The sequence below is a fragment of the Drosophila willistoni genome (assembly GCF_018902025.1).
Source record: "Drosophila willistoni isolate 14030-0811.24 chromosome 2L unlocalized genomic scaffold, UCI_dwil_1.1 Seg139, whole genome shotgun sequence".
Classification (NCBI taxonomy): domain Eukaryota; kingdom Metazoa; phylum Arthropoda; class Insecta; order Diptera; family Drosophilidae; genus Drosophila; species Drosophila willistoni.
In genome coordinates, this window is record NW_025814046.1 from 2,305,433 (window position 1) to 2,328,892 (window position 23,460).

At 38.3% G+C, this 23,460-nt stretch overlaps 14 protein-coding genes and 2 long non-coding RNA genes across 18 annotated transcripts; 9 read left to right on the forward strand and 7 right to left on the reverse strand.

The window, feature by feature from the left end:
- The first annotated feature begins 1,076 nt into the window (after positions 1–1,076).
- LOC6638279 (basic helix-loop-helix transcription factor amos) lies at positions 1,077–1,655 on the forward strand. The gene has a single exon (XM_002061403.2). The coding sequence runs from the start codon at positions 1,149–1,151 to the stop codon at positions 1,653–1,655; it is 507 nt and encodes a 168-aa protein (XP_002061439.1). The 5' UTR covers positions 1,077–1,148.
- A 2,222-nt stretch (positions 1,656–3,877) lies between these two features.
- On the forward strand, positions 3,878–4,370 carry LOC6638278. Its single transcript, XM_002061402.4, has one exon. It carries the CDS (start codon positions 4,064–4,066, stop codon positions 4,208–4,210), a length of 147 nt encoding a protein of 48 aa, XP_002061438.1. The 5' UTR covers positions 3,878–4,063; the 3' UTR covers positions 4,211–4,370.
- A 1,837-nt stretch (positions 4,371–6,207) lies between these two features.
- Positions 6,208–6,856, forward strand: LOC6638277. Of its 2 annotated transcripts, XM_023177907.2 has the most exons (3): positions 6,208–6,436; positions 6,491–6,631; positions 6,704–6,856. In XM_023177907.2, the coding sequence occupies exons 1-3, from the start codon at positions 6,389–6,391 to the stop codon at positions 6,734–6,736; spliced, it is 222 nt and encodes a 73-aa protein (XP_023033675.1). In that variant the 5' UTR covers positions 6,208–6,388; the 3' UTR covers positions 6,737–6,856. The 2 variants fall into 2 exon arrangements, with proteins under 2 accessions (XP_023033675.1, XP_002061437.3); XM_002061401.4 differs by having other exon boundaries at positions 6,209–6,631.
- LOC6638276 (isocitrate dehydrogenase [NAD] subunit gamma, mitochondrial) lies at positions 6,845–8,033 on the reverse strand. The gene has a single exon (XM_002061400.4). The coding sequence runs from the start codon at positions 8,025–8,027 to the stop codon at positions 6,861–6,863; it is 1,167 nt and encodes a 388-aa protein (XP_002061436.1). The 5' UTR covers positions 8,028–8,033; the 3' UTR covers positions 6,845–6,860.
- A 33-nt stretch (positions 8,034–8,066) lies between these two features.
- On the reverse strand, positions 8,067–8,768 carry LOC6638275. The gene has a single exon (XM_002061399.4). The coding sequence runs from the start codon at positions 8,657–8,659 to the stop codon at positions 8,162–8,164; it is 498 nt and encodes a 165-aa protein (XP_002061435.1). The 5' UTR covers positions 8,660–8,768; the 3' UTR covers positions 8,067–8,161.
- Positions 8,769–8,848: 80 nt separating this feature from the next.
- Positions 8,849–9,353, reverse strand: LOC26530187. Its single transcript, XM_015179295.3, has one exon. It carries the CDS (start codon positions 9,295–9,297, stop codon positions 8,860–8,862), a length of 438 nt encoding a protein of 145 aa, XP_015034781.1. The 5' UTR covers positions 9,298–9,353; the 3' UTR covers positions 8,849–8,859.
- Positions 9,354–9,506: 153 nt separating this feature from the next.
- Positions 9,507–11,275, forward strand: LOC6638274. Its single transcript, XM_002061398.3, has 3 exons — positions 9,507–9,773; positions 10,122–10,921; positions 10,979–11,275. Exons 1-3 carry the CDS (start codon positions 9,534–9,536, stop codon positions 11,247–11,249), a joined length of 1,311 nt encoding a protein of 436 aa, XP_002061434.1. The 5' UTR covers positions 9,507–9,533; the 3' UTR covers positions 11,250–11,275.
- Positions 11,276–12,122: 847 nt separating this feature from the next.
- Positions 12,123–13,916, reverse strand: LOC124459807. Its single transcript, XR_006953817.1, has 3 exons — positions 13,653–13,916; positions 13,387–13,585; positions 12,123–12,158 (listed from the first exon to the last, which is right to left on the reverse strand). It is a non-coding gene; the product is annotated as an uncharacterized LOC124459807 (long non-coding RNA).
- LOC6638273 lies at positions 12,260–13,591 on the forward strand. 2 transcript variants are annotated; one of them, XR_006953816.1, is made up of 4 exons: positions 12,260–12,406; positions 12,479–12,898; positions 12,960–13,275; positions 13,349–13,411. XR_006953816.1 is itself a non-coding variant. In XM_023177588.2 (3 exons), exons 1-3 carry the CDS (start codon positions 12,389–12,391, stop codon positions 13,587–13,589), a joined length of 1,056 nt encoding a protein of 351 aa, XP_023033356.2. In that variant the 5' UTR covers positions 12,268–12,388; the 3' UTR covers positions 13,590–13,591. The 2 variants fall into 2 exon arrangements, 1 of the variants encoding a protein (XP_023033356.2); XM_023177588.2 differs by having other exon boundaries at positions 12,268–12,406; positions 12,479–13,275; positions 13,349–13,591.
- Positions 13,917–13,981: 65 nt separating the features above from the next.
- LOC26528760 (MIEF1 upstream open reading frame protein) lies at positions 13,982–14,326 on the forward strand. Its single transcript, XM_015179268.3, has 2 exons — positions 13,982–14,192; positions 14,259–14,326. Exons 1-2 carry the CDS (start codon positions 14,025–14,027, stop codon positions 14,295–14,297), a joined length of 207 nt encoding a protein of 68 aa, XP_015034754.1. The 5' UTR covers positions 13,982–14,024; the 3' UTR covers positions 14,298–14,326.
- Positions 14,300–14,764, forward strand: LOC6638272 (mitochondrial translation release factor in rescue). The gene has a single exon (XM_002061396.4). The coding sequence runs from the start codon at positions 14,300–14,302 to the stop codon at positions 14,741–14,743; it is 444 nt and encodes a 147-aa protein (XP_002061432.2). The 3' UTR covers positions 14,744–14,764.
- LOC6638271 (RING-type E3 ubiquitin-protein ligase PPIL2) lies at positions 14,728–16,713 on the reverse strand. Its single transcript, XM_002061395.4, has 4 exons — positions 16,497–16,713; positions 15,479–16,433; positions 15,266–15,417; positions 14,728–15,201 (listed from the first exon to the last, which is right to left on the reverse strand). Exons 1-4 carry the CDS (start codon positions 16,526–16,528, stop codon positions 14,778–14,780), a joined length of 1,563 nt encoding a protein of 520 aa, XP_002061431.1. The 5' UTR covers positions 16,529–16,713; the 3' UTR covers positions 14,728–14,777.
- An 86-nt stretch (positions 16,714–16,799) lies between these two features.
- LOC6638270 (dnaJ homolog subfamily C member 21) lies at positions 16,800–18,715 on the forward strand. The gene is made up of 3 exons (XM_002061394.3): positions 16,800–17,022; positions 17,091–17,513; positions 17,574–18,715. Exons 1-3 carry the CDS (start codon positions 16,840–16,842, stop codon positions 18,621–18,623), a joined length of 1,656 nt encoding a protein of 551 aa, XP_002061430.1. The 5' UTR covers positions 16,800–16,839; the 3' UTR covers positions 18,624–18,715.
- LOC6638310 (LHFPL tetraspan subfamily member 2a protein) lies at positions 18,626–19,880 on the reverse strand. The gene is made up of 2 exons (XM_002061393.4): positions 18,949–19,880; positions 18,626–18,884 (listed from the first exon to the last, which is right to left on the reverse strand). Exons 1-2 carry the CDS (start codon positions 19,457–19,459, stop codon positions 18,742–18,744), a joined length of 654 nt encoding a protein of 217 aa, XP_002061429.1. The 5' UTR covers positions 19,460–19,880; the 3' UTR covers positions 18,626–18,741.
- A 41-nt stretch (positions 19,881–19,921) lies between these two features.
- LOC124459808 lies at positions 19,922–23,404 on the reverse strand. Its single transcript, XR_006953818.1, has 4 exons — positions 23,353–23,404; positions 20,898–21,068; positions 20,278–20,815; positions 19,922–20,201 (listed from the first exon to the last, which is right to left on the reverse strand). It is a non-coding gene; the product is annotated as an uncharacterized LOC124459808 (long non-coding RNA).
- LOC6638309 (wnt inhibitory factor 1) lies at positions 20,807–21,622 on the forward strand. Its single transcript, XM_002061392.3, has 3 exons — positions 20,807–21,267; positions 21,329–21,439; positions 21,520–21,622. The coding sequence occupies exons 1-3, from the start codon at positions 20,867–20,869 to the stop codon at positions 21,620–21,622; spliced, it is 615 nt and encodes a 204-aa protein (XP_002061428.1). The 5' UTR covers positions 20,807–20,866.
- Positions 23,405–23,460: the final 56 nt, after the last annotated feature.

Below are 23,460 nucleotides of genomic sequence, written 5' to 3' on the forward strand. Positions count from 1 at the left end.
TTTGAAAAAATTTGTTAAATTCGCTGGAAAGTTTTTATGATTCACAAATGCCACTTATAAAAGAGAAAAAGAATGAAAAAACAAAGTTAAAAGTATTAATTATTATGGATAATTGTTCGATTAGACAAACCCATATAAAAAGATTGCAGAAAATAAAATGTTTTAATTTAAGATTCAGTTAGACATTCTCAATCGGGTATAACAATCAAATAATCTTAATAAGACTATTTACCTATAAGAAAAATTTAGCTGATCATCTCAACGAATTTGTGGAAAAGGACCCCTAAAAAGTACTTTATTCAGCATTTGTTTAGGAGTACCACAAACGTTTTCGTCCTTTTGTACCTATAGTGTTGTATCAGTTTATAGTCTAAGCCTGACCCTGACCATATGTTGTTCGGTTGCACAGAGCAGTGTAACATATGGCCAGTAGACATAGACACGAGCCAGAAATGAAAGAGTCTTCTCCACAGGAAAGTTAATTGATGTGTGTCAGAGCTCATCCCCTCATACCCCGAGTGGCTCCTCCCTCTATCGCACTCTCTCGAGAGAGGGGTGAGAACCCCATCTCTCTCTGAGTGTGTGTGTGCTGTTGAGCGTGAAAGTCACAAAGTATAAAAAAAATAATAGTGAAAAAAAAGAAAGAGAGAAGATCCCATGTCCATGATAGCGCCAATTTGGCACAAGCTATGACCGACGCGTGCCTCTCTTGCTTGGTTCGGTCTCCTGGTGTAGGCGTGAATATAGCAGCAAGGGAAAGGACCACAAGAGGGACAGAGAGATAGATAGAAAAGGCATTCAACCATTCTAACCCCTAACTGCTGTGTGTGTGGTGGTAGCTTCTGTCTCTCCTTCTGGCGATCCTTGGGCTCAACAGTATGGTAATTGCCCAAGGTAAGCAGATCCTGCCAGAAAGGGACATGGGGCAAAGGGTCATTTGCGGGCCATTTACACAAACTTGGCCAGCGGTAACAGCGCAGCAGCGGTGAAAATATTTGTAAATGGTAAAATCATCTTCAAGGGTTGTTGGACTGACTTCAACTCCGACTCGAAATTCCAATTCTGACGTCGACTTCCATTTCACAAAGTCTCGTCATCAGTCAGTTGCAAGGCAACTTGCGTGCTGTTTAGAACTCTTCTTATCCGCCATGAGCTATTATTACTCATCTGAGGACGATTTGGGCAATACGAGCCCAGAGTTTCAATTGCAGAATTATCATCCATATATCTCAAACGATTGGCAATTTCTGCAAGTGGATGCTAAGGACCAGCAGCAGCAGGAACAACAGGACCACCTTCATCTCGATCATCATCATCAGCAGGAACATCAGCAAGAGAAAAAGATTATAAGATCGGCTCTAAGCGATCAAACCACTCTTAGTCCCACCGTACAGAAGCGAAGACGTCAGGCAGCCAATGCCCGGGAAAGGAAACGTATGAATGGCCTTAACGAAGCTTTCGATCGCCTCAGAGAAGTTGTGCCCGCCCCCTCGATTGACCAGAAATTATCCAAATACGAGACATTGCAAATGGCTCAATCCTATATATTGGCCCTCTGCGATCTCCTTAATAATGGCGAAGATGTGGACGATGCGGCTTCTTATACGATTTTTGGCGGTAGCGAAAGCAGCTACGAAATGAACGGAGGGCAGTAGAAGAGATACAGATGAGATAACCAAAGTGAACAATGCGTAAAAAGTGTTTTAGTATAAAAGAAATCTAAATATAAGATTCGTTGTGATAGTTGAAATAAATAATAAAAAAAAAAAAAACAAAAAGAAATGAAAAAGCTATTAAACGTGAAAAAAACTGGCACTTAAGTTTCAGAGGGAAAAGAACTCAACAATTTTTTTTTCACAAGAACTCATTAAATTAAATGCAGCGTTTAATTTAAGGTGCTCAACTAATGAAATTCTTTGGAGAAACTTTCACAGCAAAGAATAATATTAAAAGAGAATAGTTAAATGTGGAATACCTTAGTTTAATCTAAACGCAAGTCAGTATATTGTATACTATTCGATTAGATTTGCTAATGCAATTGGTAACATGGCCAAAAGTAAACAGTATCTAAGAATATTTCCGATTAGATTTACCATAGGTAATTTAAGAGGTTAAAACCATTAGATTGCATGGGCAGTCAGCAAAAAAAAGAAACCAGTCGAATCAGCTAAACAAAATTGTTAATACATCATGAACAATTGTTTCTAAAACTCAACTCTCAATTGTGACTATGGGTTTATTCTTTAACAACTAACGCTGTAAATGTCGAACATTTTGCTTATTATTTGGCCTCTTTTTAATGCAACTTTTTGTTTGATATTATCTAAATTGTTTTTTTAAGTAATTAAAGTTAATGGCAAACAAAATTTTCTTAGCATTACTATACACAACAAATTTTTTAGAGATTATTTGTAACCTCTTAATCCATAATCGTAATCGCCAGTTGTTCTCTGGGAAATGCTTCTTAATTTCCACAGTTTCCTATAAGGTAGAATGATTTATAAACAAGCCGAAAAGTAAACGAAATTTAAACGCAGCAAAATTGCAGAATAGCAGCAAGAAAATTTTGTAAACCAATAACAATCCTTGAAAGTAAACTTTATATAGAACTATACATACCATATAAAACAAGAAAATAGGAAGAAAAACAGGACTAACTTTGGACCGGGCAAATGCCAGGTAGGCACTCAAGGTAGGAGGGCAAGGGCCCTCCTAATAAGGATTTGGACGATACGTTTGAAATTATATGCATTAACGTTAAAGGACCTCTTGAAACTTTTGAAATTTTCAGTATTGAAAAAAGTTTTTATTGACGAGATGAAATTTCATGTAGTAGAGTAGCAGTTTTTAGTCAATAGGGCCCTTGTATGGCCGGTGGGCCCTTAGGGTCCCAGTCCGATCCTGAACATAGCTATATAAACTCGTCGTGCTGATCAAGAAGATACATATGCATATACATATGGAGATGCTTCCTTTTATCCGTTGCAGCAAAAATGAAATGCCCTTATGAAATGGTAATGGTAAGAATAATATCTTCTAACTTTTAATAACTTTTTCAATTCTCACCACTATTGACATCAGTCTATAACTCAAATCCAACTTTAAGCAACGACAAGCTTACAACCTGTTACAAATTTAAAAAAACTGAAAAACATAAGTTAAACTCTAGATACTTCAGAAAAGGTTTGCACAAATGAAGCCTTAATCCTATTCCAATTTAATTTCAGTTTTTCTTTTATCGGTTGCTTTCTCAGCTTTTATACTTTTGTTAAGTATGGACTAACATTTAGAAAACTAAACATAAATAAAGGGATAAAAATCAATTATAATATTCCATGTGTTAGAAGAGATCTACAGAATTTGAATTTGAATTCATTATATTGTAAACAAAATTATTTAATTAACAATTAGGACATTTCCTTTTCTTCTTCAAAAACTATAATGTCTCGAATCAAATTACTTAAATTGTTGGAGAGTCCTTTTATAGCTTTTGAATATTGATTAACTCATTGAGTTACCCATCGGATGTAATAAATAATAGGTTATTAAATAGGAGAAGAAAAAGTTTTTTTATATATTAAAAAATGCTTACGCCTCCCTTGTGAGTGAATGAACAAATATAAGTGAATAAGTTTACTAAACTTGTTCTTTTACTCACTCAACTGACTCGTTCACTGGCTCACTTTAATTTCTTGAAAGACCTCTTTTATTAAATTCAAATAATGTTAACATTTCTCCTTGTGGCTATATACACAGATTTCTCATCACTACCAACATAATTTTGTTTTTAGCCCTGCGCATGCTCCTCTCATTTGGCCAAAAATGGCTTTAATAGAGAAATACCAAACAAACGACTGGCAGTTCGTGTCGTGTTTTGAGGGACAGCAACAGGACAGGACGACGACAACAAAAACATTCGAGTCGAAAGTCTTCTTATCAATTCAGGATTGAAAACGCAGCACGTAAACATAGCAAATTAATCCCGTTCTGTCCATCATCAAAATAAGCAGCAGCAGCCGCAGCACCATCTAAAGGATATAAAATACCAACAAATTACAAGGACATGTGTCTATATTTGGGAGTCATGGAACATTTGGTCGACGTTGTCGCCTATTGTGTGTGCCGTGTGCTGGAACTATCATTGTTCACCGTAATTATGATTTTTGGCTCGACCAAATCGAAATTAGAATTGACTGATGACCACCAATGACCCAATCAAAATAACAATAGGATGAGGCTAAGCCGTGTGTAAGATGATTTCAATTTGATATAAGCGAAAGACTTTTCTATATTCAATAACTAACTACATACACATAAGTAACATATACAACTACATATATGCATAATGCTATTTAATACGTAAATGTAAAACAAACAAAAAATAAAAAAGAATTATATGTAGAATAAATTTATGTGTGTATAAAGTTTTTTGTTGTTGTTTTGTTATTGATACTCTTGGGCAGAGGGTATAATGAAATTCTGGAAGCTTTTGTAATAAAAAGAAACAAGTGCATTTTGGACTATATATGCTATGCATGTATGTATGTATCTATTCTTGGTCAGCATCAGATCTAAGAAGCATGAGATATAAAAAATTATTCGTTAACCACAAACGTTTCCATTATCCCCGACGGAACTACCATTCAATATTGCTTCATCGGGGTGGAAAAGCCACCTAAAGTCGGGGTTCGAACCCGAGATGAACAGAATTGTATATTAGTAGGTATCCACTGAGCCATCAACTAGGTGTCCATGGCTATCTGTTTGACTAAGAATATTGTTCAAAAAGGTAAGTTTAGTTCTTGAGTAAGGCTATGGCTGCCATAGGAACAATCGGTGAAAAATTAGCCATGTTAACCAATTATGTACTTTTTTATGATAGTTTAATAAAACTCAAAATTTTAGCGCTATTTTGAGATTGCCTTCTTTTCCTAAGTTTTTTAATCATCTCATATGATAATTTCCTTGAGAACAAGATATGTAATATAAGACAATTGAATTTAAGTAGTCTTTAAAAAAAAAACCAAATCCGGATGAAATGATGAGTGCAGCCAAACATAACGATGATTCAGCTGATTGCCAGGACGATGACGAAGATGATGAAGACGATGAGGAGGATGGCAGTGTGGAGGAAGATGATGAAGCCGGAGGAGCAGTACGTAAGATAAGGCCTAAAATCTTTAGATACCAGAATATGATATATTAAAGACGTGGACAATTGAATTTAAGTAGTCTTTTAAAAAAAAGATCCTGCTTACAATTTATTTAGGGTTTAGTCCAAACTTTGTTTATAGCCAAATAAATTATACAACCTAAGATCCAATCTGTAGCAGTCGGGCTGCTTACTAGATCGTAATTAAAATTCAGCACCGAAACTTATAAGGAACAAGGTTTGGATTCTTCGGTTTAACAGTTTTAGGAATGAGTATAAAGGGACGTTTTGAAAAGTTTTTGTGATGACTATAAAAGAATGAAATACATTAACCATTAGATAGAGACAGAAAACTTGGAACAAGTCCGCAAGGTCTTTCATATATATATTTTGTTGAACTTTTGTGTAGCTTTCTTAAATTCCAACTAGTGAGTCTGAAAAAATGACTCCAATTTCAATTACTACATACTTTATAGTGAAAATCTTGATATTTTTCTAAATCCCGTCATGACAAAGAATCCTTTTATGACAAAGAACATTTAACTTTATAAGAAGAAACATTTTTAAAGAGTCCTAACTATCCGTCTTGCATAATGTGTTTAATGCTTTTTACTTTGATTCATTTTATTACCTTGAGGTGAAGTAGAAGAATTTAGGCAAGAAATTGTTAGAGTATGTCAACTTCGTCTGAACTAAAGTTGGCTTCCTTTGATATTTTGGCTACAAGTGCGAAATTGGTATTATGGGCCATAATTTAGTTGGATTGTTGGACTTAAGTTGTTTACATTGTTTTGTTGTTTTTGGTTTTCTTTTTTTTTCACAAGATGATAAAGTATCGACTGGGGCTTACATGTCCTATTTCTGCTCCAACTCCAATGCGAGTCCTTTAGAACAAAGCAATTGCGATTGCTCTCCTCTAACTGTTTGTCTGCCTGTCTGTATTTATGTAGTTGTTTACAGCCGTTGGCTTTGCATAAATTTATTCAAATTGTACGTGCAAATGGGAGCCATAACGTTTATTACCCATTTTTTGGTTTAGGTAAAGTCAAAGTAGGTTAGGCCAAATACGTTTAAACACATGTCTATTCTCATTCATTCAATTCTAAATCTCTCACTCAAAGCAGACAGAAACAAATACAAATCTCGTAACTAGTTTTTGTTGTTTCAAAAAGGAACTTAAATACATACATTTTTTCGTTTCGTTTCGACCAAAACTGTATTTGCCAAAATTCTATCATGGACAATGTGCCACAAAATCCCCACATGGATAAACCAAATATTCAGGTAGATAGCGTCGTCTATGATTATATGAAATATCCCAATAACAAATCAGTGAAGCTGGGCAAACGGTCTAAACTAGGCAAATCGCATATGGTGGATAAAAGGGTTTCCTTCAAACATGTTGTGGAAATTATCTCCTTTAATGATAACTGGAAAATGCAAATGAGCGAGAGTCAATTGTCCTCGGAAGAAGATCAGGTAACTGAGACTGATAAGGTAAATCTCAAAAAGGATCCCATATCTAATCCCCATATTTTCCCACTCCCGCAGGGCAAGCGTTCAATGTTACAGCGCAACTACTAAAACAAATGAATATCTAAGCAGCGGATTACCAAATGTTACTTCTTTTTCGTTTAAGTTTCCCCCCACGTTTCGAATTAATAATGATAAAAAAAAAATTAAAAATAAAAGTTGAAATTGCAATTTTCTATGGTTTTACTTCAGAAAACATATTGCAACGTAGCTGATTCATAATATTGCAAATGACAAAGTTTCCACTATCGCTGCCACCGAATTCTCCAGTTTTTATACCCTCACGCATGGTGCGTAACATTTCGTTCCATAGATTTGTGGCACAAGATTTCTGATTCACATGATTGAGTAGATCCACACAGGTGGACACAATGCCATAGGGACTTAGGGTCTTGTAGTTAGTCAGCGATAGTTTCGTCTGCAAGGGCTTGAATACGGCATGATTGTCACTCTTTTCAATGGCACTGAATAGATTCGCTCCACCACAGACTCCACTGCAAATGGTGGCCACAAATGTGGCATAACGATCACTGGTCATCAGGACATCAAAATGATTTGGATCGAGTATTAGACGACTGACTGTATCGTCCAGTTCCATGGTCTCCAATTCCAGACAGCTGTAGTCCTTTTCATGTATATGTTTGGCTACATCCACCAAGACGCCATCCGTTACTGGCCATTCGCTGATCTTATGAATCACAGTGACACGTTTACGTCCCAAATCTACAGCCGCTTGAAAGGCATACTTGAGATATCTTTCTAAATTCTCTTGAATCACAACGCTCAGAGCCTCAACTACTCCACGTACTGGCACGTATTCCAATTCGGCATAATTGCCCATATTATTTTGGGCAATCAACTGGATATCCACATCGGCAAAGCGACAATTGAAGCCAGGAAATGTGCGCAGTCGTGACATAAAGACATACAGATCCAGATCGTGACAAATCTTCAGGGCTTTCTTTTTGGCCACGGCATCGTGAACGATTTCAATGTGAACGGCGGCACGATTCCGTACCACTGAATTCAAATATTCATTCTCCTGATCGACTCGGATGCGTTGCACTTCCACGGGAACGCGAGCATTTTGCAATAGAGTGCTCACATATCGACCACCCTGTTTGCCTATCAGACTCTCCCCGGTGAGCAGGGAAACGGTGGTTATTCCTCCATACTTTGACTGTGGCAAAACATTTATCGGTAAGACCAGCGAATGACCCTTTGCCACAACTGCCTCAGCGCCCATGGTATTGACCTCGGAATTCACTTTGGGTTCCTTCTTAGAGGCTAAATGGCGGCGTATAATACCATTTAGATTGCGTATTTTGAGTTGTCGGAACATGATTTATACAAAGAGAATTTGTGTTTGTTGTGAATTTAGTTAAACTGGCCTGAATTAATTCTCAAAGTGGTTTTGATTTTGGTGTAAGTTTAGCTGATGGGTAACTTTGATGATGTAGCAGTTTTTTTTTTATCCTATATATCCCAGCAGGCGGTTTTATCGGCACAAGGACAACCGTCAATGCCCCAGTTACCTATACGGATTTCGGTTTGGGTGCCCACATGTTGTGGTCCCGGCACTCTCCAAGCATTCCTGCCCATATAATATTTGTATGGCAAATAATAGAGAGGATTCTCCGCTCGCAATTTCTCATGATCCTTAAGCAAACGCATAGCCATTTCGGGCGAAGTCCTGGTGGCCTCCAAACGATATTGCCTTGGTCTCACCTGTCGAATGCTTGGCTCCAATTTCAAACGATCATGCTCAATATAGGCAAAGAGTTGTCTATCCATTTCATCCATTTGCTGTTGCCGAATCTTTGCACAATTCTCACAGCGACATTTGCCACCATGATAGCAATATCTCTTCTTGCCATCCTCATCGACCATCAGGAGGGGCACACATACTGGATGCGGATTCGGCTGGGGTACAGTCTGTGTCTGATGGGTTACTTGCTGTGGAATAGAATACATCTTCTGGCCGGCCGGAGGATTTGAGTAGTTGTAGTTGGGAATATAGGAAAAACAAAAAAACTGAGACTACGTCTGGTTGACTGAAATTTTGTTGGGCATGTGGGAAACAATATAAACTGACTACATCAGAGAGAGTGAGAGCAAAAGTCAACGTTTGCTAAGGTCAAAGGATGAAATTTTGCACCACGTGAAGATTCAAGTTATGGATAACTACTAATCCTTGTTGGTCCTGTGCAATAAACATTTTCACTCTCCTGAGTTGGATTTGGTTTAGCCTCTAATCTTTGTTTGCGCACCATTTGTTGATAATATCTTACAAGTTCACGTTTACGCACTTCTTCAAAGAATTCCCTCATTTGAGGTATATCTTTTACAATGCTCTTGGAATTTGTATAACAGTTTTCATTTAAATTATTTTGCCTCTTGCCATTAGAAATTGAAATTTTCTCGGTTCTAGTCTTTCGTTTTTTCTTTATACTAACGACAGAAGAAGTTTTTGACTTTGTTATACTATCAATCCTCTTGGCATTACCAATGAGTACGCCACCACGATCCGAATGATTTGTATATTTCCTCATATAAGTATTGCATCTCGTAAGGGAACCAGTTAGTGAGAGCAAATACCATTTATGAGGCATTTTCTATCAGCTACGATGATTGCTGTGATTTTATTTTGTTTTACAATTTTCTTATCTAATTTAAAATGTTTAATCAAAATAGAAAAAACTGAGCAGATAGTATAAGAGCACTATGCCCCAAGAGAGAGAGTGAGAGTGCCTTAACGCTCTCTGTGTGTGTGGCCATAATAGATAAAAACCAAAACCCGCTCACTGGGAACGTTCAGTCTACGTCTAGTTTCTAACCGTTCAACATAATGTCTCTGCCGATCGAAAAAGAAGAGGAATGGCTAAGTTCCATTATATTACCAAAATTACTAACAGATGGCAAGCTAGTGGATAATTACAATGAGGATAAAGCTGATACATTTCAAGTGGAATCAATAGATATTAATGTAATTGGAGCCGCTGAAGCTTTCATGTTGACCCAATGTTATCGCGCCACAATCAAATTTGTTTACGCTGGCGAACGTATAACTACTAAATTGGTCATTAAGGTAAGAGGACATATACTAAGTATATATGTACATATATATTTCCATGATGAAATTCCTACTGACAATGAGATGAAAAACCATATAATAAGATAAAGTCCAATAAACAAATATACATTTGCAAACAAAGAGACACAAACAGAGAGAGATAGAAAGAGGGCGAGATAAGTTTGATTGGCTCTCAAACATTTTGTAAACATGACGAAATAACATACAAACAGATCAATTTAAATGAAATTTTGCTTCCGAAAACAAAAAACAACAATGGGACAATGAATTCACACAACAATCTAATCAACTAACGAGTTTTTTAGAAATACTTTTTACCATAATTTTCTTTTTTCTTTATAGAAAACACCTGAAGTGCCAGAACAGGTATACAAGTCAATACAGTTTCCAGAACTGTTCAGTAATGAAATTGATTTCTATACTGTAATATTACCAAAAATCCAAAGTCTGGCAGGTGGAAAATTTGCAGCACCAAAGTATTATTATAGCGATCAGCAAGTGGCTTCGGCTACTGTAATATTGGGAGATTTCGCCACAGATGGCTGGCGTGTACCCAAAGAACGGGTGGGTCTCAGTTTGGAGCATGCTCGCATTGCTATGCAATATTTGGGACGATTCCATGGTTTTTCCTATGCTTTAAAGTACAAGGAGCCGGCGAAGTTTGCTGAATTAACAGAGAGATTGAGAGAATCACGTTATGCTCGAGATGATATGCATCCGGATTGGGCATTAATATTGAAAACAAGCTTGAAACGCATGCAGAATTCCATAGCTAAGTATCAGCCGGATGTGGATGAAGAATTTGCAAAGAAATTTATTAATCTAACTGAGGATTATCTGCATTATGGAAGGCAACGGGTGGCTCCACAAGAACCAATTGCCACTCTCTGTCATGGTGACTATTTGCGGAACAATGTGGCCTTTAGATATGATGAGAATGATCAACCATTGGACATTATGATGTTCGATTATCAGACATTGAGATATTCCTCGCCCATGATTGATTTGACCACATTCCTGGCCATCTCTGTATATGCCGAGGTGCGTCACAAACATTTTGATACGCTTTTCGACGATTACTGCCAAAACTTGTTCGAATCCTATCGAAGACATGCAATTGTGGAGTTGCCCAAATCCATTAAGTAAGTTAACTTCTGAATTTAAATAAATTAGTCTTGCTAACATTTCAATAATTTCAGTCGCGAGAACTTGCTTAAGGAGTACATACGTTTCTTGCCCTATTCTGTGTCCATAAGTAGCAGTTTTTTGCTCGCCCTGGTGGAACCTCAAAATGTTTCTGCTGCCGAAATGATGAATAATCAGATGTCACCAGAGGAATTGATTAAGGACACAATGCAGCGAGGAGGTGAAATTGTTAATCGTGAGGTTGCCCATCAAGTCAAAGAAATGTTTGATCTAAGTCGCAAATATAATGTTGATATTGCAGAAGGTATTAAACCAAAAGAGTAATAAATAAAATATTAATACTATTAAAATTGTTAACTAAAGTTTTCTTTAAACTTATTTCTAATAGACGAAAAAAGACCATGTTGATCAGATCTAGGTTTTCATTTCCATTTTCCATGTAAATTCTCCATCAAAATTGTTTCTATTCTACAATAAACATATTATATCGTCAATTGTAAGAGATTTGATGCTGTCACCAAATGCAGTTGTTGTAACATTGTAAAAAAAACAGAATTTCCATCTCTATTTAACATGCGAAGAGTATAAGATCGCTTATATAGCTCTGAGAGAAATCAAATGAGAGAGCGATAATATTAGAGAGGTGCAACTATTTTGCTCAAAGCGCTCAGTCATTCCATATTAGTTAAAAGTCAAACATGTCTCTGGTTATTGAAAAGGAAGAAGAATGGCTACGTTCTATTGTAATCCCTGAAATATTTAAAAATGGCAAATTAATAGAGAATAGTAAAGAAAGGACAAAAAAGTCGCCTTTGGAGGTCAACTCAATTGATATTAACTTCATTGGAGCCAAGGAAACATACATGAATACCGAGTGTTATCGCGCCACAGTTAATTTTAAATATGCTGGCGAGTTTCTAACTAGAAAATTGTTTATTAAGGTAAACACTCATACATATAAATACGATTAAGTTGTAGCATTTTTGCACGTCATGAGATAAAAGCCTAATTTATTCAAATTGTATAACTACATACCATATAGCTACGTAGTATACAAGTATATGTATTTATAGTTATCAGACTATCTGATTGCCAGTTTTGTGTTGCTACTCTATACATACAAATACTTTGAACGAAATGACGAAATTTCACTGAAATCGGTTAAATCAAATGTTCAAGTGGTCTAAAAGATGACTGGGCCATAATATAAAAGTCATCACAATTTGTAAGATTCTAAAAAAAAAGACAAATAATAATTAATGTGTTGAAAATGAGAATGTTTTACAAGATGAATGTGTCATTTAATCTGTCTAGACTTTAGCCTGAAAATTCCAAACTGGCACAAATATTTTCTTTAAAGGCTTGTTTATAAAATATCTAGCGAATAAATTTTGTTTCAATTTTCAACGAATTCTTCAACAAAATGATATGTTTTTGTGGGCTCTCACTCCAGACAGTATTAGATGTTATCTAATCCTAAGGTGAATGAGCTTTTAGTTGAGGTAATGCTGAAAAATAATGTCCATATATATACTCCTTATCTTGTTTTATAGAAAACGCCCTCCATGTCAGCTGAAGAGTACAAGTCAATCACATATTACGAGCTATTTAGTAATGAAATTGATTTCTATACAACAATATTGCCCAAATTACAAAGTCTTATTGAGGAAAAACTAGAAGCCCCAAATTATTATTACAGCGATCAGCAAGTAGCTTCAGCTTCTATTATATTGGGAGATTTTAATACAGATGGCTGGCGTGTATCTAAAGATCGGACGGGTCTAAGTTTAGAGCATGCTCCCATTGCTGTACAAAACTTGGGACGTTTCCATGGGTTTTGCTATGCTCTAAAGAGCAAGGATCCGATCCAATTCACTGAGCTAACGGGTAGACTAAAGGAATCGCGATACATAGAGTATGATATCGACGAACCCACACTGATAACTGAGCCAAGATTTATACGTTTCGAGAAGGTTGTAGCTGAATATCAGCCAGAAGTTGATAAAGAATTTACCAAAAAATTTATCAATTTAGTGGATGATTACGTCGATTATGGAAGGCAGCGTGTGGCTCCACAAGAACCAATTGCCACTCTCTGTCATGGTGATTATTTGCGGAACAATGTGGCCTTTAGATATGATGAGAATGATCAACCATTGGACATTATGATGTTCGATTATCAGACATTGAGATATTCCTCGCCCATGATTGACTTGACCACATTCCTCGCCATCTCGGTATATGCCAAGGTGCGTCACAAACATTTTGATCCACTATTTGATGACTACTGTAAAAACTTAAGCGAGAGCTATCAAAAGTATTCAGAAAGCAAATTACCCATATTTCTTAGGTAAGTAATCTTAGTGAGGCGTCTTTGGAACGGATCCTGCTCCTTTACATAGTTAACCTTTGAATAATTCCAGCCGCGAGAATTTACTCAAGGAGTACATACGTTGCTTACCTTATTCTTTATCCGTAACCTGCAGTTTTTTATCATATTTGGTTGACGATGATGATCAAGAAGAGGAACTGATGAAGAATGGAGTAAAGGTGAGAGCAAGTAAAATTGTTGATCGTGAGGTGGCCCATCAAGTCAAAGAAATGTTTGATCTAAGTTGCAAATATAATGTTGACATAGCAGAAGGCATCAAAACCAAATCCTAATAAAAGCAAATTTAATAAATATTAAATTAGTTTGTTTGACGTTTGCTATATGGTCATTCATACTTGTCACCTGAGAACAACGGTATCCATTTTTTTCTTTTGTTGATTAAGTTACTTCCAGGTAAAACTCGAGAAAGAAATATTTATCCTCTCCGTGCCTCCAGGCATAACGTCAACACCAATGTATTAAATTAGAAAGCAGCGAAATTGCGGTAACTATTATATATATTGCCATTTTTCATTTTTATTTGAAGCAAACTTGAAGCACAACTTTTTCGTTATCCAATTTTTTAGACTTGCCGCAACATGTTCAAAGCTGATTTATAGAATTTGGTATTTTTTATGTTTTTCACGCAAGTTGGCAGCGCTGCAGTTGGGGCATTTGGTAAAACCAGCTGATTGACAATCTGGCAACCTTTCGCAATTGTTTCAATAATGTCGGCTCCAACACGGTCACAAATTCTGCTCCTTTATAAACATCTTATCCGTTACGGCAATCACCTGAAATTGACTGACAAGAACTATTTTCTGGGTCGTGTGCGTCACGAGTTCCGGGGAAACCGCGAGCTTACCAATCCCCTCGAAATTGAGTTTAGCTTTAAGGTATGAAGGTTGCTCTGGCCGGTTTCATTGATTTCATAACAAAATATTTGTTTCATTTGTTCTCAGCGTGGAGAGACTCTTTTGCGAAAGGGCCGTATACTCTAGCCATGTTACGTCGCCTGGTATGGTCTCCGATGCCTCCATTTAGATTGCTGACACAATGGCGCTATAAGACCACTGACCACTTGGACTACTCACGATATCCCACTTTACAGGAATCAGATATTGAGGAGACTTTTATGCGAGGCAGTGGTCCTGGTGGTCAGGCTGTTAACAAAACTTCCAATTGCGTATTCCTGCGCCACTTGCCCACCAATCTAACCATCAAATGTCACACACATCGCTTGGCCTCCAAGAATCGTATCGAGGCAAGAAAATTGTTACTGGAAAAACTAGACGAACATCTGAATGGAGAAAACTCAATAGCAGCACAGATTAAAGGACAAGAACAGAGAAAATCCTTGGAGCGAAAACGGCGACAAAATAAATTGCAGGAAATGAAAAAGAAATGGCAGGAACGTGAAAGCAAAGACACTGAAGATATAAAATAAAATTTATTTATATAAAATTAATTGATGAATGTCTTTACCAACTGGAAAAGTCACCAAATCCCGTTTTCTTTTTCTTGGCATTAGTAGACGATGGTAATAGATCGGGCTGGGGCTTTTGTTTACCCAGAGCAGGATTACTCAATTTCAGATATTTTCCTACACCCTCGCGATACACTTTCAAGGGTTCATTCAGCTTTCGCTTTTGTTCTGCCTTTTTTTCAGCCTGTTCCTCTTTGAGGATTGCCTCTGCAGCTCGCTCTTTGGCCAACTGTTCGACAGCTTCTGCAAACGGATTGACAAACACTTCCGTTTTTTCTATAATAATATCCTCAATGGGTCGATCTTTGTTATCCACTTCAATGATTTCCATTTTCTGCAAGGTGTCCAAACCCCCAACCAGTTTACCAAAAATTGTGTGTTTGCCATCCAAATGCTTACAGGATCGATAAGTAATGAAGCTGAGGCATAGGAAAATGTGTTAGTCAAATACAATATAAACAAATTGAATTCCAAGCCACTTACAATTGAGATCCATTTGTATTGGGTCCCGCATTGGCCATGGAAAGAACGCCTCGTCCTGTGTGTGTAAGATTGGGTTTGAATTCATCTTCAAATTGTTTTTTCCATATGGATTCCCCGCCTGACCCCGTACCAGTGGGATCTCCACCTTGTACCTTGTTAGAGGAAATAGTTGCAATAATTAAAATTGGCATTAAATTGACCCATTTTACTTACAATAAAGTTCCTAATGGATCGATGGAAATGTACGCCATTGTAATAGCCATCCGCGCAATGTTTTATAAAATTATCGCAAGCTCTGGGTGTCTGATCACAGTAGAGTTCCAAATTTAGAGGACCCAAATTGGTGGTCAAGCGCACATAGCCCTTCTTTTTGACCCTCTCATACTTGACCAGATCATCGTCCACAATGGCCGCCTCACTCTGCAAAACTGGCATCATGGCTGTCGATGTAAAACTGGCCGCCACTTCACCGGTGGAATAATGGGCAGCATTAAATTTATCAGCTACAGGCCTAGAAGTGCTCGCCTTCTCCTCGGCTGGCTGATAATCTTTCTTCAATTGGGCCAAAGTTTCTTTAGTCTCCAAATTCATGGTCTTGATCCTTGTACTTGATGGATCCTTGCGCTCCAATTCCTCCTCTTCAGTCAGAACACGCAGGTTTTTTCGTATATGATGAAATGTCGATATATCAAACTTTTCTAATTTTTGTGGATCTTGTATGGTAATAATATCCTTGCGTTGGAATGGTGTGTCATCTATCAAATCTTTCCAGTTCTTTGTCTTGATATTCAACTGATCGATGGCTTCCCAGCAGTAGACATTGCCAGTCGGAGCCACCGCAACAATATGAGAATTCTTTGTGAAGGGCTTAAATAGGGCCGGGCAATGATATTCATCATTGGCATTTTTGTGGAAATTTAGCTTAACCAATGTTTTCGCGTCCATCTTCTGTCCCGTTATGGGATTCACTTTGAATGTCTTGAGGAATTTTAATACAGCTTCATATTCAAATACATTGCCCTGCAGATCACAATAGGGCACCTCATAGGGGGCCAGAGTAATGCTGCAATGCTCGTAGGGAAGACGTTTGAATTTCACATGGTCGTTCTCTAGAGATTCCACTTTTTTGCCCCCATACAATTCACCCCACTCCGTGTACGTTAAGTACCTAAAAAGAAAGTTAAAAAATGTTTTCTTAGCAATAGTTTAATAGATTATTTATTAAACTTACATTTTATCCTTCTGATGCTGTCGCTTTCCCATTTTGCCGATTTATTCCGATCGTCTAGAATTCCAATATATTTGATACAGACTGCGTTGGTCACTGTAGTTGTTGGACTTAGAGATAAATGTGGTTGTTAATGCAAATACCTAAATTTTACAAACTTTTAAAAACAAAACAAATCCAACTCGTTTTATCAAGCAGCTGGCGGAGTTGCCATATGTTCGTGGTAAATTTGTGTAATCGGTATTCAAAACAAAATTTATAAGTTATCGAAAGTGTAACAGCTGTCTGCCGCGCATCTCTAATCGATATTTATTTATCGTGGCAAATTTTTTTGTTTTTATTCAACATGCGTTGCTATTACGAGGAATTGTGTATACCACGCGATTCTAATGATTCAGATATCAAGACAGCCTACAGGAAATTGGCATTAAAATGGCATCCAGACAAGAATCCTGATTGTCTGGCAGAGGCAAAGGAGAAATTTCAGCTCATTCAACAAGCTTATGAGGTGCTCTCTGATGCACAAGAGGTAAGAATCGTGCCAAAACTATTTTTATAGGAATTTGCAATATTGTGAAATATGTTTCTTTGTCGCAGCGAGCTTGGTATGACAATCATCGGGAACAGATCTTGCGGGGTAAGAACTCCGAGTATTCAGAAAAATGCTTGGATGTCTTTCAGTTTTTCACCAGCTCATGTTATAAGGGCTATGGAGACGATGACCAAAGCTTCTATAGTGTGTATCGAGAGGTTTTCGTCAAGATTGCCTTGGAGGATCAAGAATTTACAAACGATTTAGATGGCTTGGATTTAGCGCCAGAGTTTGGATATGCAAATAGTAGCTATGAGGATGTGGTGGGACCCTTTTATGCATATTGGCAGGCCTATACCACCAAAAAGACATACGAATGGCTGTGTCCCTATGATGTTAGAGAGATTAAGGAGCGTTTCATTCTTCGCAAAGTGGAAAAGGAGATGAAGAAAATTGTACAAGCTGCACGAAAAGACAGGAGTGAAGAGGTTAGTTCGAAATGGAAACGTTGTTGTCTACATTTTGTAAAATGGTCCTCTCTGTTTTAGGTACGCAATTTGGTTTCGTTTGTGCGCAAACGAGACCGTCGAGTCCAGGCATATAGACAAATCCTAGAGGAGCGAGCAGAGGCCAACCGGCTGAAGCAGGAGGAAAAACGCAAGGAGCAGCTAAGAAAGCGTCAACAAGAACTGGCCGAGATTAAGAAGAATAAAGTTGTCAATGAGGGCTACGAGGAACAATTGAAGCAATTAGAACAGCAATACGGCAGTGAGACAGATGAATATACGGATGAGGATGACGACGAAGCTGAAGATGGTAGCGACGATGATTCCAATGCAGATAACGATGATGATAATGAGGAAGTGGAGTTGGAGTATGTAGACGATTTATATTGTGTGGCTTGCAACAAATCCTTTAAGAATGCAAAAGCTAGAGCGAATCATGAGGAAAGCAAAAAGCATCGAGAAAATGTTGAACGTCTGTGTAAGGAAATGGAAAATGAGGAAGATGCCTATCAACAAATGGAAGACTCTTTAGATGATCTTCAACTTAACGGTGATCATGAAGAGGATGCGAAGGAGGAGGATGCAGAAGCGGATGAAATAGAAGTGGAAGAGGAAATATCAATAAGTAAACGTGATAAAAAATCTAAAAAATCCAAAAAAGTCTCTTCAAAGTTGTTAACCGAAGAGGACATTGATGACCATCCCGATTTCAATGCTCTTAAAAGCGAATCCGAAAATGAAGACGATTGGAATAATAAAGGAAAGAAATCTGCCAAGAAAACCAGAGGCAAGAAATCCAACATCAGTAAACCTAAGGAAGAGCCGATCACTGCAACAAAAGCGACAGATGAGATAACATCCGCTCCTGCTACCAAATTAGCACCCGCCGCTGCCGATTCTACTGACCCAACCATAAGTCCTCAACACACCTGTGTCACCTGCCGTCTCGCATTCGATTCGAAAAACAAACTATTTGCACATCTCAAAAAGACAAACCATGGTGTCTACATACCCAAGGACAAACCAGTTGTCGAGGGTAAACCACCAAAAACAAAAGCCGCCGCCAAAAGAGGAGGCAAGGGCAACAAATAGAATTGAATATACAAAAAACTGTTTATATTTATATTACTCTAGAGTTTAACGTTTAAAATGGAGAATTAAATTAAGCAAGTTGTAAATGAGAATAGATGATGAGTTTCGGAAAATGGAACTATGGAATGCAGACCAGTTTGCTGCCCTCTTCCACACGTCGTCTAACACGTTGGCGCATATTAGCTGATTCCGCCGTTAGGCTAAGACCGGCAGCTGCAAATGTTAAAACTACACCAATTAGGCCGCAATAGAATGACATTCCTATGGATAAAGAATAGACAGCTTAGTCACAATTTATAAAAATTATTAGATATAATATCCTTACCTATACTGCAATCGTTTGTATAGAATGGTTCTACATCCGTTCCGCACAACCGTTGAACCCGTTCTGCTCGCCAGCCCAAAGGATGTAGGAATAGAGCCAACATTGCACTGATGCCAGCCACCACCTGGGCACAGGCAGTCATGTTGTGAATGCTTTTGCCAAAAGCCGATTGCCGGCAACAGGTGACCAGAGTCATGAATACAGTTACCGAGAGTAAAACAACACCCAAAGACATAAAGAACATGGCTGCCTTCCATTCACTCGGATAGACGGTGCTATCAGTGGCAAAGCCATCCAGATCGAAACGTCCACAATGATAGGTGGTTGTCACCTGTTGCTGCATCATTTTGCACCGTGTATTGATTCCTACCGAAGATTGTCTTGCCATTTGATCGCTTGTCGGGCCAATAAGCCATTTGGGTGTGACCAAGGCAGTGGCAATTAGCATATTCGCCACCAGGGTACAAAGGAACCAGACTAGACTCCCACTTGTGATTATAATATAGCACATGTTGAATAATTTTTTGTCTCTCTTTTCTTCTATCTATCTATGTTATGTTGTCACTCCGTTAAAATGCGTCAGCTTTGGGCGGCGGATACATAATAATTTCTAAGTACATAGTTTTTTTTTTGTTCCCATCCACCACTAGAGAACTTCCTCCTTCAGCCAGCTGACCAGCCCCAAATTGGTATTGTTTATTTTATGCTTTCGCCCGCTTTGGCCGCGTTGTCTGGTTAATGTTTTATTCACCCCGCACACCACACTTACACACACTCACACACACACAGTCAAGAATGGGAATCGGAGTGGGGAGAGATGAATGGGAACGGGTGCGGGCGAAAAAGACCGCCTAGTCCGAAAACGAAATCGTTAAAATGTCTAAATGGAATTTTATTTGCTGGCTATAGCTTTTTTCCACCATTTCTTTTTAGTTTTTTCTTTGTTTTCAGTGTGTTTTGATTTGGTTTTGGGTTTCTGTTTTTGTTGTTTTCAATTTTGCAACTTTGTTCTACACTTTGTTTTTGAACTTCCGTTCGCGCAGGCGTCCTCATCGGTTAATGATATTGATGCCGTCATAGCTCGACGAGACTGGAAGACCGAATGAATGGGCGCGCTTTGAAATGAAACCAGCTGCAGTCTCTAAAAAGCCAGACTATGTGCACCCCATCCGCCGCCACCGCCGCCGCCGCCACCGCTGCCGCAGGGGGAGAACAACAACATGGAATGGAAATCCAGACATTCCAGAATTGCGCTGAAAGACAAAAAAAAAAATACAACGCTCGTTTCATTTCGTTCGTTCACTCTCTCTTTCTCTGTCTCTCACTCACTCTATGTTTTGTGTTTCTCCTATGGCGCTCTCTTATTATGGTTTCAATTGGGTGAGCACACACATGCTGGAGTTGCATCTGTGGGAGATGAAGGCGCACACAAAGACACCCACCAGTGGCGGATCATTTCCTCCAATATTTCAAAAAGCTACATTAATTAGCTTCTCTAGCTGCCCAAAGATGCGCTCCTGTTCATCTATACAGCTGTGTTCCTAGTTGTTCTCCCTTCCAAACTCTCTCTCTCTTGATGATGAGTAATGCTGCGGCGGCGTCAGATGCTCGATTTAGTTTGGTAATTCAAATGATCTTTTTGGGGGCCCTCGGATCGATGGTTATCAGTTAACGCGTCCATTTGGGGCCGAGTCAATTGCATCATCTTAAATACATGTGTGTGTGTGTACACAAGGCAATTGTTTGCCTGGCTGATCGTGACCGAGACTATGCCGATAGCTGGAACGGTCGTTGGCTGGACAAATGAATATTGTACACAATTATTACAGCATTTCACTTTCACTCTCTCTCGGTGCGCCGTTATCAGCTAGCAATATGGAGTATATAGAGGAAATCATTTGCAATAATTTAGTTCAAGATGCTGTATCATCAGGTAATACTTCTCTTACCAATTGTCGTAGTCCAGGCACATTATTACTATGACTATGGATACAGGGAGATTAATGAGCCGCCACCGTTATGCTCCGATTACGAAATGTTGATAATAAATACGCGACAATGTGTGCGCCGTTGTAATATTGTGTGTCGCGATGGTGTGTGTTTTGAGGATGGGCCATGTCCTTGTGATAATCAATATACAACGTCAGAAATAAATGGTTTAGTATGTGCCGCCGAATGTCTACCAGGATGCAATAGAGCGGGTGGTTATTGTGCCTCCACGGATTTGTGTATATGCAAAAAGGGTAGAAAATACTATTTTGACCCTTTATCGCAACGTTGCCGACGAAGGAGACCAAAATTGCTGGACATGTGTCAAGGGTATATATGTACATACATACATATTTATAAGGTGATATCCATAACCATTTTTTATAAACAGGCGTTGCTATAATGGTAAATGTTCGCCGGAAGGACAATGCATTTGCTCGGAGGGTTATGAACTGGGATCAACACTTTTACATGGCCAACAATGCATGCCCCAGTGCACACAGTGAGTATACAAAGGAGGAACTTGCCATGCCAAAAAAAAAAACATTTGAGTGATCGCTTTTTGGTTTCTTGCCGGTTTAGCAATTGTGGTCCCAGGGCTTATTGCTTTGCTCCCAACATGTGCGCCTGTCGTCATAAGCATCAGCATTATGCATTTAATGGCATTTGCACTGAAGACTATTGACCTTGAGGCGAAAGACCGAAACGACGACGACGACCATTACCAACGTCACTCCCACGAATTTTTTGCCAATGCATCTTGTCTATAAATAAATTATTTATTTTTTTCCGTTATGCTAATAAACAGCTGCCCAAACATTGGGAGCGTCTAAATATTTAAATTTAATTTATAAAATTACTTTATGCTGCTTCGACGATCGCTTAAGAAATAAGAGTAAAACCCAGGCCCGGACTGGCCCGGGCAAATGCCCGGTGGGCCCTCAAGGTAGGGGGCCCCTTTTGATGAAATTTCATGTAGTAGAGTAGCAGTTTTTAGTCACCAGGGCCCTTCGTACGAGGTTCCCAGTAAGAATCATTTTTTACCATAATAAATCGATGGGCGCTGGGGCCCCTGTCGTTCACAGGCTCTGTAAGACTGGAAAAGACTGGGGGCCCTTTAAAACGAATGAAGTATAGAAAAATTTTCTTGAAAAACCGAAGTTGAATGTAGCAATATACCATCCACTAGGTGCCCTTCAAACGAGGTTCTCAGTACGAATCATTTTTTAAACGTAATAAACTGATGGACGCTGGGGCCCCTGGAATTCAGAAGCCCTGTAAGCTACTGGAACTTTAGACATTGTTTTTAAAATTTTGGAAACTTTCTTGCTTATGGCAGTTGAAAAAATAAACTTGAATCAAATTGAAAATGAACGCATCATTAAAGCCTTATACTTACAGAGCAATTTACTTCAAAAACTTGACTATTTGATGATTTAAAATCTAGTAAAATTACGCCTTACGTAGAAGTGCATTGTTGAAAAAAGATAGGCAAATAAAATTGTTTGTTTGTTTGTAAGAAGTCGTTTTTGTTTTATTCACATAAGCGATCATACTTGATGTAAAACCTATAATATGTACCTTTCATTCGCCTCGGTATAGGGGGCCCTTCAACTTGAATGCCCGGTGGGCCCTCAGGGCCCCAGTCCGGGCCTGGTAAAACCTGACTATGTGTGTACGTGCTCTCCAGTGGCGTAGGTTGGAAATGTTGAAACTTTTCAAGTTCTCCCCAAAAGGGGATAGCTAGCTAAACCAGCTCTGCCGCTACAAATGGCCAATAAATAAAAAAAAGTGATGATAAGATCTTGCTTTATCTTTAAAGAAATTTAAATACAGGGTATTTATATGGCCGCTGCTTCATGGTTTTAGATAAAGATTGTTTTAAACAAAAAAACTAAAAGAAAATGACAACAGCAGCGACGTTGACAGCGGCGTCGGCGCTAAAAGCGGGGCGCGTGTGGCGTGTTTTTGTTTCCATATTTCTTGGAGGCGGGTCTCGACAGAACTAGTGATGGCAACGTGATTTAAGCATCTTGAGTAACACATGGAAAATTTTTGGCACAAACACTTTAAGCATTTGTCAATCAAATGCTGCTGAGAATAATTACTAAAAGAAATAATAGAATTCCTTTATTATAATGAAGGGACTTCGGACTAGTTAGGGAAAAGGATCTGCAAGTGTGTACATGTTCATTATGTGATCAGTTTTGGCATCTCGGGAGACCTCAAAAATTAAGTAAAATTTAAGAAATACTTTAAATTCGAAAAAAATGCGCTTACTTAAATTTTGTATTGTATTCAGAAAACTTTTCTACATTATTAAGAATTTCAGTAAAAAGTTTATTTTGCCCAACACAATGTTTTCAATTTTCATTGCTGCTTTTGCATTAAGAACGTGAATCTCGTGACACGTACCTGCTCATCTCTATTTATGTTAGCAGCGCCGGCAGCGCACAAGTTCCTGCTTATATGCTTCTGCTTGTTCTCCGTTTAACGGGTTTTTAGTTGGAGTTTTGCTTTCGA